Source organism: Dermacentor albipictus, chromosome 2 (assembly GCF_038994185.2).
Source record: "Dermacentor albipictus isolate Rhodes 1998 colony chromosome 2, USDA_Dalb.pri_finalv2, whole genome shotgun sequence".
NCBI classification, from domain to species: domain Eukaryota; kingdom Metazoa; phylum Arthropoda; class Arachnida; order Ixodida; family Ixodidae; genus Dermacentor; species Dermacentor albipictus.
This window is the reverse complement of record NC_091822.1, coordinates 122,787,102-122,799,182: the sequence shown is the minus strand read 5'-3', so window position 1 is coordinate 122,799,182 and position 12,081 is coordinate 122,787,102. Positions and strand designations below refer to the sequence as shown.

The 12,081-nt window shown below is 44.7% G+C and overlaps 1 protein-coding gene across 1 annotated transcript in view; it reads left to right on the top strand.

Moving 5' to 3' along the window:
• Window positions 1-7,399, top strand: part of LOC135910747 (uncharacterized) — an 89,396-nt gene extending 81,997 nt beyond the window's left edge. Inside the window, exon 5 of the mRNA XM_065442823.2 lies at window positions 2,335-7,399. Within this exon, the coding sequence (XP_065298895.1) occupies window positions 2,335-2,364 (30 nt within the window). The 3' untranslated portion in view covers window positions 2,365-7,399. The remainder of the gene's footprint in view (window positions 1-2,334) is intronic.
• The last annotated feature ends 4,682 nt before the right edge of the window (window positions 7,400-12,081 follow it).

The window sequence follows — 12,081 nt, the reverse complement described above, 5'->3', positions numbered from 1 at the left end:
GCTTCCTCCCGCGAGATGGACGGCGGTGGTGCGGCGTGGGTGCGACGAATGCGTGTATAATGACGGAGTATGTCTTTGTAACGGAGCAAGGGAAGCGAGAAAGCAAGCGACGAAGGACGCTCGTCCAGGCGCTAGCGGATTGCGCTGTAGGTCACGGAAGTACGCTACGGTATACGGTAGAGGATGCTCGCCAAGCAAGAAATGACGTCCGCAGTGGCGGGAGCAAGGCGTTATACTCCGAGCGCTGCTTTTCCCTGCTGAGAGGATGCAAAGTAATTGTGCTCGGCTCGTGTTGCACACTTGCAGCACCTACTGGAGACAAGCATGCCGCACCTTCATCTAGTGCACTAAGTGCTCACACGTGTCGTTGAGGGGGTCGACCTAAAAGCGCCACACGTGTACTTCACCCTACAGCTCGTTATGTTTGGTCCTCGATTGTATAACTTAATGCATTACCAAGTGCGCAGCAGGCTGTAGCCATCAAGTGCTATAGAGGGTGTAACTTGCTGCCCAACTTTTTGTTATCATGCCAATGAATCGATCAACCACATGGTAGTTTGTTTTAATTGGTGTAGTAATTTTTCATGAGCAACGCAATTATGCATCGATCTTTATTTGTACACACTGTCAGCAAATTTTGCTCTTGACGGCACGTCAGGCATTTAGAGACCACCTTTAGTAAATTACTGTAGCTTACAAGTGTCCGCCAACCTTCATACGATGCCATCATTTTACGTGCGAGAAGTATGTGGGCTGGAGTTTCTATAACATCGACAATTAATTACGCCTCATTACTCACTCAAAAGAAACACTGAATCAGTTTAGTATAAAAAAAAACGTTCTTTCAAAACTCTATTTCGAGTCATTTGATAGAAAGAAGGTTAAGGACAAGACAATAGAGGTTATCAGAATGTTCTATAGTACGGTACAGTGAGCGCAGAGTTTTCAAGATATGAAACACAGGCGAGACAGATGACGATTGTCTTCGTGAGGACAACGATGCGCCCCAAAAGAGTGGCAACTGTTTTAGGGTTTGCTGTCACAACACCTGCGTGTTATGTACCACGTGCTCAAAATTGCCTAATGATGTGTATATCCTTAGAATCATCAAAACAATTGGTAGTTGGCGCTTTGTGTTTATGTATGAGTACACTTTTTGCATGCCTCCTTTCCAGCACAAAAACAATGCTGAACGAAGTTTAAACGTCGACGCGTTAGAAAATGAACCTTTTAATGATTATACCAAAGACAAACAGCTCACAGGAAAATGAAAGAAAATGGCGGCCGAACATGTGATGCGTGCAGCCTCAGGAGCCAACGTTTCGACGAGGAGATGTGCTTTTATCGGTGCCCTTTGTTGAAACGCTGGCTCCACGTTACAGGCTTCCCTTGTTTGGCCACTGTTGGTCATCTTTAGTGACTCGATGATTGATTCAATGAATATGCGACTTTCTATTTTTTCTAGTAGATGTGGGCGAATATCACCTTTCTTTCGAATACGAATCGAATACGAATAGTATGCAAGCATCGAATATCCAATTGAATACCGAACAGTCAAATGTAGACGCATACACTTAGAGCAGGAACACATATTTCGGTATAATTAGGTACCACGCTTGTACTGATTAGTGAGAAAAAGACAGCTCAGTATCAAGGACAATTAGAATAAGTTTTAAGCATAAAATTGCTAATTGTCATTAAAAACTGCACGAATAGCCTCTTAACATCTTTAGGTCCGGGTTGCAAGCGAGCCTTCCAAGCATACGTGTACACAGCTGCTGAATAAATGCAGGCTGCTGAATAAATGGTTACCAAAAAACTATCAAAAGTTGGAAAAAAAGAAAACTAAGAAGAAGCTGATGAAGAACTTGTGTGTCGTCATCACATGTACAAGTGCCCGTTGCCAAAATGAAGATAATAATAATAATAATAATAATAATAATAATAATAATAATAATAATAATAATAATAATAATAATAATAATAATAATAATAATAATAATAATAATAATAATAATAATAATAATAATAATAGGTCACTGGTTCTAGCGGAAACGATTGAACTACTACATGTCTAAACTGCCAAATGCACTGAATAACTGACTGAAAGCATACATCACGGGTTGTCATGTACGCAGGCTTTCGCCCTGAAACCGAAAAGGAAAACCAACCTTGCTGATTAGTTTGGATATTTGAAAATGCAGAATAGTTTATTTTCGAATGCGAACACGAATAGTTAGTGCGTAATATTCGATTCGCAATCGAAACTTACATTCGCCCGACCCCATCTTCTAACCCTCTTCGATAAGACGACGCCTCTTAAAATCTTTACAGGTGCTGTCTGAGCTAGTCATGCGGCTGTGATCGAATCAAGAGGTGAACTGAGCACCCATCGTTTGATCCTGCATCGTCGACCACGGTGTTCGTCGACCACGGTGTGTCTCCATCGCCCACCACCAGATGGCACGTTTGTGTCGAGGCACTACTGGTTCCCACCGTCCATTTGCGCGGAGTCTCGGATGTGGTCGTCTTCGCGAGGACCACATCAGTCTTTGGCTATCGATTCTCGTGATTGAGAGAGATCCTCGCGAGAGCCTTGAAGTTTTGTATCTATTGTGTGCACCAGAGCTCTTTCATCGCACGGACTGCTGAAGCCGATTATGTAATTAAACCGCGAGATAATCGCTGCTATCGCTCAGCAACTATGTGCTCATAGAGAGGTCATGCGTACGATTACCGGCCGCAGCTGTCGCATTCTAACGAAAACTGCGCAGAAACAAAAACGCGCACTCGTGCACTTATAGTCTGAGCTGCTGCAGACTGAGGATTTTCAGGCGGTCTTAAATTATTACTAGCCATATAGCTACTACAGCATCCCTACTGCGGCATCCATGTGATTCTTTGGTGCTTCTAACCGACTGAATAAGTCAAGATTAAATCAATCAATGAAATTGATATGTGCTTGATTTTTCGCAAATCCTGGCATCATCTTTGAGCAGTGAAATGAGCTGGCAATAAGCACGTCCTGTTAACAGCAGAACGATAAGACATCACAGGTTTCTTGCCTTGCTCATAACGGATCATATACGTATGTCATTCCACGATTCTGGCAACTGGTATGATTAAAGAACTCTGGTGCACACAAGATCTCATTCCTGGTGCGTCTGGAAAACGTGCCTTTTCTTTTTTACGCCTTAGGCGTTTCTTCTTGTTGAATCGTAAATGTTATCCGGTGGTTCGGGACATCAAGGTGTGTAGCTATGGAAAGAATCGCAGAAGGAAATCAATGTTGAGACACCGATGCTCGAATAGATGTAGTGTTCCCTAACCAAGTCATTATCAACTAACAGTTCTTACAGTAATAATTATTCTAAGCCATGACATTACGCTTGCAGTGTTACTCAACGACTTTCTTCACTACGATTAATTATTGTATCTCAAGTTTGTCGAATGATTTTCTGGGCCAGCATAGTTTGTAATAGTTTCTCAACAATTGCAGTAATGTACGACGTTCAGTACTTCCGTGAGCATAGCTTGTAACTTAAAATAAAAAGAAATCACCCTCGTCATCGCTGTCAGAAAATGGAGACGAGTTTACCGCGACATAATGAGAACCGAAAGTAGAAACGGAATTTGCTTGTCTTAAAATTTATAGCGTGATTCTGAACACCTGTAAGGTTTCGCTAAGTTCTTATTAGCTTTATTTTTGTAACCAGTATAAAGAACATACGTAGTCTACAAAGATAACAAAAAACAACAAGTATTTGTCTTGGAAAGTTACGCTTGCCTTTGAGATGAAGGTGATTTATCAAAGCGGCGTTGGTATTTTTTTTGCAAAAACTATATTTTCGTAGCAAAGTTAAAAGAATCTGACAGATTTCGTAGCAGAGAGATGGAGAGATAGCCTGTAAAAACTTATTTCATTATATTAAAAAAAAGAAAATGACTTCGCTTTGATTTTACATCACCGTTTGCTATTGGTGGTTATCATAACTATAACCATCACTCGTAACTTCGGAGAGTCATTATCGTCGAGGAATGAGTTTTTTTGCATATTACGTGGGTGCCTTAATTTATATCATGAAACTTACGTCTTGAAGACAGGTCGACCTGCTTCAGCTGGTTGGCGAATCCTTTTATTTAACACAATGCACGCAAGCAAATTACTGTTGGCAATGCGAGCTAATGGCTTTGTTCAGGTCCCCCTTAAATATACCCCGACCTGTCTTTCTCAAATTCACATTTGATCCTCTCATGATCAATGCTATTCAAATAGCAGCGAAACAGCAGCTCAGCGTGGTTGGCTTTCTTGCGATTCTTGACTCATCACTTTGACTTGCTGTTGAAACTCGCAACTGTGTCAGTATTATCCTTTACATTCCTGTAAATATCATAGGAAGTGATTTGTGTGTTTTGACGTGTTGCACAAAACCAATGTCCATGACATTGAACGTTGATCGTGCACTTATTTAAGCGCACCTTTCCTCTCTTCCATTTCTTTTTAATTTCTATTCACATTTTACCTTTCCCTCGCCTCTGTACTTCGTCTGCTGCTGTACACGTCATTTGAAAAGCAAAATGTCATATGCTTAGATCGACTTAGATTGACTTAAACCTGGTCGTTGTTTATTGTTTCATCGTGACTTGATGGCGATACGTATAATGGTGCTATAATGGTGCGAGTCAAATACCGTGGTAGAAATGCTTAGTACCCGGACGCCCTTTTGGTTGCCGGCCTCGGCGACTCGGTTCCGAAAATTCCTGCATACTGAGCCTTCGTAGCACTATAAATAGACACTAGTGAAAAAGAATAAGGTGAACATATGGTCTTTTTTTCGTAAGAAAGGTGGAATTTTTTAAAAGTATTATTATTATTATTGTTGGCTTACACCCAGGGACCCGTGCCCTGGCGCGGATACCTTATTTGACAACATTCTTTGTAAAAAGGAAGTTTATTTGTCACCGCGAAGATATATTTCGAGACAAACACGGCCAGAGCGCACTGGTTGTTTCGTTCTTTGCTGTGAACTTGCTTCTAATGCGCTTCGCTGAGAGAGAATGTTAAAGTCAGTGTAGAGAGAGGTTAATTGCTAGAGCGCTCTGTCGTTTCTGTTGGAGAAGGCAGAAAAGAAAGTGCATGCACTTCTAGAAGGGAGAAAGTATTTCTGGTAGTTACGCGGCAGAACACCGCCATTCCATTAATTTGACTGCAGGAATGAACTGGTTTAACCTCGGAGGTCTCTGCTCAGAAAATGCAGAGTCATTCCTCTCGAGGCGTACCGTGTTTTGCCACGACCTGCCAAGGAAGCACTGAAGCAGCAGCGAAGGACAATTAGGTAGTGGCGGTGACGATTCTGAGTATTAAATTGAGGATGAGTAATATAGCCACCCACCTGCCACGTATATGGCGTGGCAGTGTAATACGATAAGCGCAGTTGTGTCTCCTATATTGGCTCTACACTCTGCGCCAAAAAAAAAGTAAAAAGCTGGACTGGACATATAAATCTGTGTGGTATTATATCGTGGATGCTTCTGGAAATTTATCGAGCACTCTTTTCTTGTATTCATATTTCCGGTCTATGTCCGGTATACGTTGGAGGGCCTCGGCTACATCTTCTATTACGAAAATTATTCGAATTATGGAAATCACAGAAATTATGGACAGTTGTTGCTGCTGACTGCTTTTACACTGCTCCTTCAGGATTTCTTGTTAGGTCGTGGACTTCAGTGGCAGCTTCAAGCTCTTCGCCGAAAGAGCTTCATAGAGAAGCTTGCCAACATGGTTGAAAATCATTGTGAAGCTGTAGAGATAACTATATGTAGCAGCAAGCCGGAGCTAATATTTGCTGGTGATGTACAGTGTTGCTAACGATACTTACGCGATTAGCTCAGCCGGACCTGTTGAAAGCGAAAGCTTGCCGTCCTTTGCTGCGGGCATGGCATGACACGACAAGAATTTTATTCGAGTCCTGAGGAACTGAGATCTAGGGGCACTTGTTTATTCTTTTCCCCAAAGTCTCCTGCTGCGTCGCACCTTTTCTTGATCCTTCAAGAAGTTTCAAAGCTACCCCCTCTTGTAGAACTCGATCCTTTTGAACTTTCTGAAGACCGTGACACACTGCGACGCTTTCTCTGTCGACTTTAATTTCTCTGCGAAACGTATTGCCCTAAAGAAATCCACACAGAGAGAAAAAGTGGTGATGTTCTAAATCTGGCATCTTCAGACGAAGCCGGTTCCTGAGCGCACACCATATTGGACGCGCCGAGAAGTCTCGGACGAGTCTCTCGGGGTGTCTTTTTCGTTCTTTCTTTTTTGCTTGCAAAAAAAAAAAATTCACGACCGCATCGAGAGAAAATGGGATGTGATGGACGACAGCTTTTGTTTCAAGCGCTTGCAATGATGCAGGATGCAACATGCACACGAAATGGCAGCCAGTCATTGCAGATCGCATAACGCCGTGCTGTACTAAGCACGTGATTCTAAATCTTTGCGGGCCTTCGTACAAGAAGTCTGCTTTGTACAGTTACGAATGGTCTGTCTCTGTCTCTGGTCTGTTACGCTGTCTTTTCCTCTCCCGTGTTTTTTCGCTGCTAATTTACCATATAAAATGCCGAGCCACCCATAGCCCGAGTTTTCAACCTGGTCAGCTCATGTTTTATACAAAATAACTATTTAAAAAATTATCGTACAAAATATTTCTTGGTTATTTTTGGTACGTCTGTCATATACTTAATCGATTTCGCCAAATTAATTATTACGACCTACGTTCGTGTTGCCCGCAGTGATCGTGCAGATCAATCAACCGCTTTGGAAACGCGCCGACATGCGCCGAGCTGCAAGCTATCAATTTCGAGTCGACAAGGACCGGGGTTTGTCGCAGTGCGGTAGCCACTTAGCGAGAAAAAAAAATTTACTACGCGGTAAGAAAAATCGAATCGATCAATACCTCCCCGTTGCCTTATGTGGTCGTCACAACGGAACCGCACGCGGGTCTATTGAAAACGCCGCGCCTGACCTACCTTAATGACAAGGAGCGCATGTGATCGTCCCAGCTGTGGGATCACAACACATTCAATGCAGGTGTGTTCCGCACAGTTTCTCGAACGTTGGTTTTTGACTCCGAGTTCTCGACAACACGTCGTTTATCTGCACAAATTGTTCGCACTTTTCTTTTTTTTTTTTAGTGACAGCATCAACTTCCCTACCCGAACATGTCTGCTTGGCGTCCATGTAGCTCATGAGAAGTGACGTACCTTGACGTTAGTGTGTTATTGCTTGTTAATTCTGTTGTCAAGAGCTGCTTGTGATTTTCGTTGTTGACTGGTTGTTTGAATAGTCAACCTTTACATGTTTGTCGTTCTGTAACTGTGATTTAATAAACGGGGCCATCGAGCTTCACGTTTCCTGTCTCACCCTTTCTCACTTAGACCTGCATAACCCTGTACGAAAGACTTTCAGTGTGAAAAGCTGGGATATATTTTTCTGGCGTTGGGGGGCTCAAAATTATGAGAGCGGACAAAAAAAAGAAGACGCGTACAGGTGAAGAGAGATACACGGGACACAAGAACTGGCGTCAACAACGTTTGACGAAAACGCAACCACGAGAACCACAGGGCGACGTTTTTCATTTTATGTTTTCTTTCAGTGTAACAGAAGAACCACATTTGCAGGTTGCCATGAGGTTCGAGACTAACCAGTTTCAACGTGCACGTGAAACGCGTTTTCTCGCATATTCACATTACAACATACTATAACAAAAAGTAGTCACACCGAGTGCGGCGGCTGAACATCTAATGTCACGCTGCTGGGCACAAGGTCGCAGGCTCGACTAACGGCTGCATTGCCGTCTGGGGGCGGAGGACAACAACACTCCCTTAAAGCGCTTTAGGTGCACGTAAAAGCACGACCCATGTGATCAAAATTGACCCGAAGCCCTCCATTACGGTGTCTCACGGTGTCCATTACGGTGTATCATTAAGACCTCACGGCCTCTGTTCTGCTTTGAGTACTCAGTCAATCATTCAACCAAAGGTATATCTGCAGATGGCGGAAGCAGCATACTTAGTTTTTTTTTTTTTCGGCAACTTGACAGTCAAAACATCATTTAGCCAAAAGAGCATGACACGTCTCCGGTTCCTGGTGGAGGATTCACTCAAGTAAGCAGTTCTGAAATCGACGGTGATGACGGTGCATGTTTGCGCTGTATAATTCAGCGACAGTGACAACTGGGTAGCAGCAATTGCAGTCTGTGTCTCGACAGTTAACCTTCTCAGCGGATTGCTACTTTCGTTGTAAAAAGCGCGAAACTGCATGAAGAACGTAAAGTAAAAGGACAAGGAAAAGTGAGGGCTGAAACAGACGTTACTGTTATTCCCGCGGGTATACACATTAGCGACGCTTCAAACCGTGTTCGTCTGCAACTGCCGACAACTGCCGGTTCGGAAAGGTCTGAGCTAGCGGGAACTTCCAGCCCTGCAGGGATGATACTGGTGGGGAGAAGTCCTACTGGAAAAATGAAGTTACCTGTTGTAGTGCAAGCAAAACGAGTCGAGCATAGACGGCACATGAGGCAACGCACGGCGCTGTGAATTTTCATTCGTGGCTTTAATTTCCGTGTCCTTATGGCTGCCCTCATGCAAATAAGAAGGCGACCACCAACAAAAACGTCACATAGCCTTCCTCCCGGAGCAAGTCTTCGCGAAGTGACGTTTACGTCACAGGACACCTCGAGGATCGAGACGTCTTACAGAGGAACAGAATCGCCGACCCAAAAACGTGAGTTTCCAAACCTCCTCAAGATCCTGAGTCGCATCAAGCAATCAGGTGTCTCGTGATTACAAAACAACGCGAAAGCGGCAGTCAGAAGTAGGGGAGTGCGAATATTCGAAACTTTCGAACGACGAATCAAATAGTCACTATAATCGTACACATGAATAGATTTAGAATAGTGGCAGGTACTTCAGATCGACAAATGTGCGATAAATTTCATCCCGGTAGCCGTAGGAGACATAAGGTCCGAGATGTTGCGCAATGGAGCACGCTATATATGTAAATCAAGGAGCCAGACTATTCCGACCAAACCGCTATCATTCGCACTCACTCGTTAGTCCCTACTATGTAAATAAATTGCTTGCTCCTAGTTTTCCATTCGTGTTTCTAATAAACAACGATTCATAACGTGCAGCGTAATGACAGAAACGAACTAGCATTGTGAACATATTTGGATGTGAAGATCAATGGTGAAAACGATAGTTCATTATTTGAATTTTATTGAGAAAGTATTCGATATTCGATTTGCTTCTGGCACTATTCAGCCCTTATTCAATTCGGTTTCAAGATTTCCTCTCCGCAAACCTCTAGTAGGAAAAAAGAAAAGAAACATATACACACAACACGAGTGCTGAGAACTTGAGGAAAACTTGAAACTGCAGAAGAGCGCAAAAAATTGGAGGACGCTTAAGCTTCGCCTTCAAGAGTGGGACGCGACAGCGTTCCCGTCGACCCGCCAAGGGGTATAAGACAATGCGCTACGGCACAGCAATCACTTACGATGCGCCCCGCATCGGACTTAGCGCCCACCTATCACGCGGTGAACGTCGAGCAACGCAGCGTTCGGCGCGACAACGAAACGTGCGCCTGAGCGAACGAAACGAACCAAAGAACTCGGTGTCTCGGAGGGGAAACGATCTACGCCAGCCAAACGTCGTGATCGGCACGGGCAGAGAGATAGATAGTAATCTAAACCGGAAGCACGGCGAAGCGTCGTCAGGGGAGAGGGAGTCCCGCGACGCGCCTGGCAGCGGTCCCAATGCGCGCGCGGCGCGCCTCCTGTCGGGGCAGCGCCGTACATTGAGAGGAGGGGGTCTTCTGTGTTTGCCGCAAGATGGCTCTGCGTGTGCGGAAAGCGCAAAAGAAATGCAGCGGAAACGCACGTCGCAACTCGTGTAATTGTGACTTCTGTACGTTACATGGTCATAATTACCGATATACACCGCAGTATAACTTTCCACGGCTGCTTTCGAAGGCAACACCGCATTCACTAGAGGCGCGTTTGCACCGCTTGGAAGCATCGAACTCGTGGCTGAGTGGTAGCGTCTCTGTCTCACACTCCGGAGACCCGGGTTCGATTCCCACCGGGCCAATCTTGGAAGTTGCTTTTTATTTATGAAGCGCCTGCCGTGATTTATCGCTCACGGTAAACGCCGCCGACGCCGACACCCGACGCCGACGACACCGGCTTTTCTGCGACACGAGCTCCTTAACGCTATCGCGTTAAAACTAAAGCTAACAGCTGCGCGTGCTCCTAGGAAACACAGCGACCACGTCATGTCCGAGCAAGCACGCAGTAATCCCTTTAGGTACGCAATCTCCTCTTTATGCAGTATGAGAGAAGGCTATAGCAGACACATGCTGTACCTGGCTTAGATATCGAAACAGCTGATATCAGTATTTCTTAATTTATGTGTGGCCAAAATTTTCGAGCTATCAAAAAGTGAATATAAGTGCACTTTAAGAGTGCACTCCTAAAAAAAATTTACAACCTTCGAGGTTTATATTGTCTCACAACAATTTTATCTGTTTTACCCGCATTTCCTTCCTTTAACGCTAAGAGCCCGGTACTTTCCAGCCACGAACGCCTTGCGCGTCATCGGCGTGACACAGCATTCTCGACAGGAAAGTAGCGCGCGCCGAGTTTTCGAGAACGGAAACGCAAGCAAGGCTGATGACGATTGTCGCTGTGGGATAAATATGTACCCCAAAGGGTGCAACCGTTTTAAGAGTGTATGGGCTTCTACGACACCTTCGCTACCATGTGTGCATATACCTTTGTATACTAACTCTGTGGCTTCACTCTTAAACAAAATTACACCATTTGGGTCGTATCTTGCCACACAACGATAATCATCATCTGTCTTGTCCGTATTTCCTTTCTTTAACGCTGCGAGCACTGTACTTCCAAGTCACGAACGCCTTGCGCGTCATCGACGTGACACAGCATTCTCGGCAGGAAAGTAGCACGCGCCGAGTTTTCGAGAACGGAAACGCAAGCAAGGCTGATGACGATTGTCGCTGTGGGATAAATATGTACCCCAAAGGGTGCAACCGTTTTAAGAGTGTATGGGCTTCTGCGACACCTTCGCTACCATGTGTGCATATACCTTTGTATACTAACTCTGTGGCTTCACTCTTAAACAAAATTACACCATTTGGGTCGTATCTTGCCACACAACGATAATCATCATCTGTCTTGTCCGTATTTCCTTTCTTTAACGCTGCGAGCACTGTACTTCCAAGTCACGAACGCCTTGCGCGTCATCGACGTGACACAGCATTCTCGGCAGGAAAGTAGCACGCGCCGAATTTTCAAGAACGGAAACGCAAGCAACACTCTTAAAACTGTTGCACCCTTTGGGGTGTAAATTTGTCCCACAACGATAATCGTCATCCACCTTGCTTGCGTTTCCTTTCCTGAAAACTCGGCGCTCGCTACTTTCCTGTCGAGAATGCTGCGTCACACTGATAGCGCGCATGCCGTTCGTGACTGGGAAGTACCGGGCTCGCCGTGTTAGAGAAAGGAAACGCGGGCAACACGGATGAAGATTATCGTTGTGGGACAAGATAAGCCCCAAACGGTGTAAATTTTTCTAAGAGTGAAGGCTGATGACGATTGTCGCTGTGGGACAAATATACACCCCAAAGGGTGCAACCGTTTTAAGAGTGTACACTCTAAAAACTGTTTGCACCCTTCGGGGTGTATATTTGTCCCACAACAATAATCGTCATCTGCGTTGCTTGCGTTTCCTTTCTTGAAAACTCGGCGCTCGCTACTTTCCTGTCGAGAATGCTGCATTACACAGACAACGCGCATGCCGTTCGTGACTGGGAAGTACCGGGCTCGCAGCGTTAAAGAAAGGAAACGCGGGCAACACGGATGAAGATTATTGTTGTGGGACAAATATACACCCCAAAGGGTGCAACTGTTGTTACACTCTTAGAAACATTTACACCCTTTCGGGCGTATGTTGTCCCACAACGATAATCGTCATCCGTGCTGCCCGCGTTTCCTTTCTTTAACGCTG